The sequence below is a fragment of the Drosophila montana genome, unplaced genomic scaffold (genome assembly GCF_035044405.1).
Source record: "Drosophila montana isolate Dmon_TW-CO22-7 unplaced genomic scaffold, ASM3504440v1 contig_3200_1, whole genome shotgun sequence".
In the NCBI taxonomy this organism is placed as follows: domain Eukaryota; kingdom Metazoa; phylum Arthropoda; class Insecta; order Diptera; family Drosophilidae; genus Drosophila; species Drosophila montana.
Genome location: NW_026998080.1, coordinates 7,318,912 through 7,326,579, shown reverse-complemented (window position 1 = coordinate 7,326,579; position 7,668 = coordinate 7,318,912). Strand labels below are relative to the sequence as shown.

Genomic DNA, 7,668 nt, shown 5'->3' with positions numbered 1-7,668 from the left:
TTTTTCTCCAAATTCGGGGTCGGTTCGAAAATGAAAACTTTTTCGATGATTTTTATTGAATATCTCGGGTAAATATTGTCTGATTTTGAAATGTTATAACTTTTTGAATTCGTAGGGATCCCTACTATCAATCTGCATTCAAACATTTTCAAAATCGATGGGTTAAAAAAAGTGGTTGACCGAAGACCAATTTGTTTGTAAAGTCAACCTTTTTGATGATTTTTTTGAATATATCGGCCAAATAATTTCCGATTTGGGAATTTTATACCATTTTGGACTCGTAAGGATCAGTACTATCGATTGGCATCAAAAAAATAAAAATCTAAATTTTGACCAAAATCAACAAAATGGCAAGGGGGTTACATCACGTTTTTCTTCAAATTCGGGGTCGGTTCGAAAATGAAAACTTTTTCGATGATTTTTATTGAATATCTCGGGTAAATGCTGTCTGATTTTGAAATGTTATACCTTTTTGAATTCGTAGGGATCCCTACTATCAATCTGCATTCAAACATTTTCAAAATCGATGGGTTAAAAAAAGTGGTTGACCAAACACCGATTTGTTTGTAAAGTCAACCTTTTTTGATGATTTTTTGGAGTATATCGGCCAAATAATGTCAGATTTGGGAATTTTATACCATTGTGGACTCGTAAGGATCAGTACTATCGATTGGCATCAAAAAAATAAAAATCTAAATTTTGACCAAAATCAACAAAATGGCAAGGGGTTACATCACGTTTTTCTTCAAATTCGGGGTCGGTTCGAAAATGAAAACTTTTTCGATGATTTTTATTGAATATCTCGGGTAAATACTGTCTGATTTTGAAATGTTATACCTTTTTGAATTCGTAGGGATCCCTACTATCAATCTGCATTCAAATATTTTCAAAATCGATGGGTTAAAAAAAGTGTTTGACCAAAAACCGATTTGTTTGTGAAGTCAACCTTTTTTGATGATTTTTTTGAATATATCGGCCAAATAATGTCCGATTTGGGAATTTTATACCATTTTGGACTCGTAAGGATCAGTACTATCGATTGGCATTAAAAAAATATAAATCTAAATTTTGACAAAAATCAACAAAATGGCAAGGGGTTACATCACCAAAGACCGACTTGTTTGTGAAGTCAACCTCTTTTGATGATTTTTTGGAATATGTCGGCCAAATAATGTCCGATTTGGGAATTTTATACCATTTTGGACTCGTAATTCGAATTCAATTTAACCGTTACATTTTTGGCTATAAACTTGCCTGGACCTTAAAACATAGGAATTTGCTTGCTTATTTTTTTTAATTGTTACATATACATAGATCCTAAAATTTCTTTATATTTTATATTATTTAATATTATATATTCACATGAATTTTTTCATTTACACAGAAGTGACAAGTAACATTACAAAACATCATACCTTGAAGAATCGCAATCTCATGTCGTTGGAGAATATACACGGATTTCAGTGAGACCTACATGTGAATCCCAAAATTTGCCAGCCATTGGCCTGCAGCATGAAAGTATGCAGTAATATTTGCAATTAATAATTTTGGAAGCAGCACAGAAGCATTCAATGTTTTTTGACATGAATGTATATAAAATATGTGAGCAAATGTCATTATATGCATATATTTAATGTAAAAATCAGGGCGTCGGACCCCAAGAGATGACCTCCAATGCAATACCTTTCAGACTCAGTGCATCGATCTCATGGCTGGCCAGTGTTTTAATAATATTCAGCACATTCTGTGATTTCTGTAATGGCAAAGATGTGTAAATGAAATGTATTGGGTCGATGGGTTAAAAAAAGTGGTTGACCAAAGACCGATTTGTTTGTAAAGTCAACCTTTTTGATGATTTTTTTGAATATATCGGCCAAATAATGTCCGATTTGGGAATTTTATACCATTTTGGACTCGTAAGGATCAGTACTATCGATTGGCATTAAAAAAATAGAAATCTAAATTTTGACAAAAATCAACAAAATGGCAAGGGGTTACATCACCAAAGACCGACTTGTTTGTGAAGTCAACCTCTTTTGATGATTTTTTGGAATATGTCGGCCAAATAATGTCCGATTTGGGAATTTTATACCATTTTGGACTCGTAATTCGAATTCAATTTAACCGTTAAATTTTTGGCTATAAACTTGCCTGGACCTTAAAACATAGGAATTTGCTTGCTTATTTTTTTTAATTGTTACATATACATAGATCCTAAAATTTCTTTATATTTTATATTATTTAATATTATATATTCACATGAATTTTTTCATTTACACAGAAGTGACAAGTAACATTACAAAACATCATACCTTGAAGAATCGCAATCTCATGTCGTTGGAGAATATACACGGATTTCAGTGAGACCTACATGTGAATCCCAAAATTTGCCAGCCATTGGCCTGCAGCATGAAAGTATGCAGTAATATTTGCAATTAATAATTTTGGAAGCAGCACAGAAGCATTCAATGTTTTTTGACATGAATGTATATAAAATATGTGAGCAAATGTCATTATATGCATATATTTAATGTAAAAATCAGGGCGTCGGACCCCAAGAGATGACCTCCAATGCAATACCTTTTAGACTCAGTGCATCGATCTCATGGCTGGCCAGTGTTTTAATAATATTCAGCACATTCTGTGATTTCTGTAATGGCAAAGATGTGTAAATGAAATGTATTGGGTATCATACAGTCATGCTTTATTTACCATTGTCTTGTCCAAGAGAGATTTAAACTCATCGCTGCGTATGGCCTCGTAGAATTTGGGAAAAACGTTGCTGTTTTTACGTTTCTCATTGATCAGCGCAATGAAACGATCCCGCGGCAGATGGGTCAACAGCTCCTGGGCGAAGCTGACAAAGCTGCCGGATGTGGGCGGAAGCACAACCTCGTGACCAGTGTGGGGCAGCAGGACCACGACCACGCCCTCCTCATCAATATCATTACCAGCCGGCGCCCCGTCTGTCAACTGATAGCCATAGCTTTTGTATGCGCTGGCTATCAGCTGCTGCCTGAGCCGCTCGTCGATGCGAATTCTGGATGTGATGTTTGTATCATTCAGATGCGCAAAATTTATAACCTCAATTATCTCGGGCAGCGACTCGGCGCGTTGCTGCAGCTGCTTAAAGTCCGAACTGCGTATAAATTTGACAGCCTTACGAAATCCGGAATCAACAACCATATGCTCCGCGATCAGCTCGTCGATGGTGATGCTCGGTATCAGATTGATAAATTCGCGAAGATCTTGCAACAGCTCCGGCGAGTACGTCACCCGAGCAGCTTGCAACCTGGCTGGCCACCAATGCCTGCTGCTGATGCTTATGCTGGTGGTGGTGCCACTTGCCACAAGCAGGCAACAAATTGCGAGCCAAAATCTGGACATTATTGCTGGAAATATTCAAGCGTACTCGCACGCTTCTCGCGACTAACTGGCGACTCAGTTGAAAAGAATTTATGCTCAGCGCCCGATACTCACAGACACACACGCACACATACATATGTATATATTGAATTACAATACATACTTATGTACAGTATGCGTATAACTTATGTACATATGTATTTGCTGTATAGCTATAGATGTTTACGTTTTTTGCTATCAGTTTGCATTTGCGTCGTACCCGAGAGAGAACGCCGGCCAGACGCCGCTTTGTGTACACTTGGTAGCGTTCCAGAGATTAACTCTTAGAGAGAAAATGCGCAACGCGCGATCAAAAAGTTCCGAAATTGTGACGTCACAACTACGCTATGCATATCACAATGCATCTAACAATCTTTCACAAGGCTAATGGCCATTGAGTAATAAGAATATATACATACTTAATTACAGTATGCGTATAAGTTACGTACATATGTATGTATTTGCTGTATAGTTACAGGTGTTTATTTCTTTAGAAATTAGTATGCATTAGAGTCGTGCCTGAGAGAGAACGCCGCTTTACGAGAGATATGAGCAACACGCGCATATGACTCTCAGAACCTTTCAATCCATCATGACCATTGTAGAAAGTAATATTGAAATTTTTTTTCGCCTGAATCCCGACACTATGTTCTGCATCCGACCTCCCGGGCGCCACGACTATATGCTAAGACTATCTACTTGCCAAATAGTTCAGAATAGAAGACTATACGAGGAACACTCCTAGCAAAATACTCTATAATGCTTGTGGATGAATGAAAACATAAGCATCTGCTTCTGCTATTGCCCAAGTCAACAATCATTAAAGCTTCATATACAAACACATACATACATACAGATACATACATAAGTTCAGCCCAGCAGCTTCAGAACATTTTCTATTAGAAACAACCACAGCATTAACAACATGTATTTGCAATAAAAGCTCATAGCTTATAAATAATCATGCATACAGATCAGATATTTTCAAATATACTTCATCCGCCTGAAAGAATTAAAAGAAATAGATTAACTAATGTACCAATCATAATTATATATGTATACTCACATGCTCAGGCCAGAAACCTTGAAATATTGGAAAACGTAAATTTAATGTACCTTGTTCTACAGGATTGCTTACTGCTTTAAGGATCTTTAAAGCTTCATTAACACATTTCGGACTTATGCATGTGGGAAAATTGTATAGATGAAAATCTTGCAGATTGCGACACTCTTGAAAAATCCCCAAAAGGCTTTGCGATGAAATGTCAAAAAGAGAATTTATTTCAAGCACATCTAGATTTTTTAAATATTTTAAATATTGGTAGCTTTTGATTTGTCTGAATCCACATCTTAGTTTTCGAAGTGAATTAATTTTTATTATTTCTTGAATATCTTTTACATCTAAATGAAATCCTTCAATGACCAAGTTTTGTAGGATCGGCGATGACCTTGACGATATCTCTGCGAAAAGCTTCCTATGATTGCAGTTCTCGAATGATGTAATTTCAAGATGAGTTAACTTATTTAACTTTGCCAAGCTTTTAATGCTTTCGGCTTCGGCATCAGACGGCCGAATAAAACTAATAGCTAGTTCTTCAAGGTCTGGTTGTTCAACTAATAGTTCTATGCTATCAATGTTACCGAATTTACAATGCAAGCTTCGTAGGGTTTTAATTCCTACAACAGCCAAAGTGTCGTTATATGATATGGGCGTAAGTTCTATATTCAAATTTTGAAGTGTTTGTGGTACGCTAGAAGTCAATATCTGCATTGATTTCCTTTCAATACGACTTATAGCTGTTTCTTCGAGTTGATTAAATTTGGCCAGTTTTTCAAAAGCTTGTGCATCAACGAATTCACATTTTAATTTCCTTAATGATTAAATTTCTGCAACTAGAGCTGTTTCCTTAGGGGTAAGTAAATTTTAGCTTTTATTTTGGAAATTTCCAAAATATCTTCCAAATAGAGGTCGTAACCCTCTATAAATAAGCTGTTAAGTTGTAGGTCTTCCTGCAATAAAAGTGCACGGAAAAAATTCGTCAAAGATCCGTCTTCGCGCTTCCTTGTAGTAAATTCATTGACAGATATAGATCGCGGATCATCGATTAGCTTAGTTTCCATGAAATCATTTTCAGTTTCTCCTTCTATTCGTAATACAAGTAAATTTGGCAAGCGCTGTATATTCAGAGTCATTAAAATAACTTTTTACCTTAAATGTAAGGAACTTTAATCTCAGGCGTGGATTTGCCTTGCAATACTCGACCAACTCATCAGTATTAAATTTGACATTCAATTCGAGGAATTTAAGTTTAGGGAATTCTTGGAAGCTACTAAGAGAATACCCTGGAAATGCGATTGAAAATACTTTTAAAAGCATATTTTCTTTTTAATGTATAATAAGAGAAAACTCACCATGCATATCAATCATTAAAAAAAAAATCAATCATAGATATGTTCTTAAGTGCACCTACGAGTTGGTCAAATACTTCCTTATGTTCACTGCAATATATATCAGGATCCCTATATATCAATTCGACGCTTTCCAAGTTTCTATTCGACTTAAATGCATCTGTAAATATTTGCCACAATGCTTCTTTGCCTTTTTTCGATGTTTTGCGGAGTCGTTCATGAAGCTGTACAAAATTAACGACAACTCTGTAAGATTCACATTAATAAGTTTCATCAATTTCGCGGCTTTTGTAAAGTTCGGGCTTCCATTTCCGAAACAAAACGCGAAACCGTTCACAAGCAAGCGCAAAATTGATGAGATCTTTGTATATCAATTGATCCAATCTATTCGGTGTTTTAGAAGATTCACATTCGATTTTAATCTGTTTGAGTATTTCATAAATACAATAGTCATTCAGTAGCAAAATACTATCTGTATCGTAATTAGTCATATTATTAGATATTTGTATATCAATCTTCATTTGATTTAAATATATATATACATATATATTTATGTATTTATGTTTATAAAGTTATTGCGGATGTTTTAAATTAATTGGGTGTGAAGCGTGTTGCGTGTATACTTGTCGACGCTCTGTATTATAACTAGGTATACAATATATAGAGGATTCAAGTTGAGCACTAATCGAGTCAAGAATTCCTAATGTTATGTCCAGAGAGAGAGTAAGACAGCTAAGAGCCTCGAGAGCCGAAAAATCAACACCAAGCCGTATCTCTATATAATTTTTATATATATTTTCGGAACCGTTTTTATTTATTTGTTTCATATATTAAAAGCCGACGCGAAATTTAGAGAGAGAGAGAGAGAGTAAAAGTATGACGTGGCATTCGGATGCTGTGTTGTTTTTGTTTCGTACTATAATCGAGAGAGTTCTCAGTTGAGCGCGATTTACGTGATTTGCTTGTGCTTCACGATTTCTATATGTATATTTCCGGTCCCCTCGATACAGGGTCTGGCCGTTACTGCCACAAAAAACTAACTGCGTCTGCCGAACTAGCTTCTATTCTTTATCAGAATGTCAGAGGTCTTTTATTTCTAAGCTTAAAAATCTTTTAGTGGATAGAACTTTCTTCGATTCGGATTTAATCGCATTTTCAGAAACATGGTTAAGTTCGACAATATCTGATTTTGAAGGTCTTTCGAACAATTTCATTGTGCATAGAAATGATCGGCCGACTCGAGGTGGGGGGTTATTATTTAACGTTAAAGCCGGTCTCTAGTCTGAACTTTTCTGTTTTACTACGCCTACTGATGCTGAGATTGTCTCACAATCACAAACTTAAAATTGATGGGTTAAAAAAAATTCTGGATCAAAAAAGTGATGCGTTTGTAAAATCAACCTTTCTTGATTAATTTGAAATTGGAATTTTATACCACTTTGGATTCGTAAGGATCAGTACTATCGATTGGCGCTTAAAAATTAAATAATACATTTCGCACTGCATTTTTTTTCATTTTGGGTCATTCCTTAGTAACGTAGGATGGTTGCATTTTTATAAATCTCTATTAAACTTGCCTATGGTCGTAAAAACACACGAATTTGCTTGTGTATGTACATATGCTCTTTATTCCATGAGCTGCTGCTAACAGCTGTTGATAACAGTCAACTTAACAGCGGCAACTACCGACTTTACAGTCGACTGCTAATAAACTTTCGCTCCTATCATGCTGGCAATATCCTTTTCTCCGCTCGAAATTAAAGCGATATATCTTCATTGTTAGAAAATCGGTTCGGGAATGATTTGAAACTGTTTTAATGATTTTTTTTTAATTTTTTAGAATATATTCATAGT

The 7,668-nt window shown here is 35.4% G+C and overlaps 1 protein-coding gene across 2 annotated transcripts; it reads right to left on the bottom strand.

Annotated features, from left to right (window-relative positions):
* Nucleotides 1-1,275: 1,275 nt before the first annotated feature.
* On the bottom strand, nt 1,276-3,458 carry jtb (jetboil). Of its 2 annotated transcripts, none has more exons than XM_064687854.1 (2): nt 2,713-3,458; nt 1,276-1,753 (listed from the first exon to the last, which is right to left on the bottom strand). In XM_064687854.1, exons 1-2 carry the CDS (start codon nt 3,385-3,387, stop codon nt 1,643-1,645), a joined length of 786 nt encoding a protein of 261 aa, XP_064543924.1. In that variant the 5' UTR covers nt 3,388-3,458; the 3' UTR covers nt 1,276-1,642. The 2 variants fall into 2 exon arrangements, with proteins under 2 accessions (XP_064543924.1, XP_064543923.1); XM_064687853.1 differs by lacking the exon at nt 1,276-1,753 and adding an exon at nt 2,173-2,650 and having other exon boundaries at nt 2,713-3,450.
* Between the last annotated feature and the right edge of the window lie 4,210 nt (nt 3,459-7,668).

Excerpts from the sequence above, each read along its gene's own strand:
- jtb (XM_064687854.1), bottom strand. The coding sequence starts at position 3,387 with ATGTCCAGATTTTGGCTCGCAATTTGTTGCCTGCTTGTGGCAAGTGGC. Across the intron at positions 1,754-2,712 it reads CTCTCTTGGACAAGACAATG|AAATCACAGAATGTGCTGAA; the intron begins GTAAATAAAGCA and ends TTGCCATTACAG.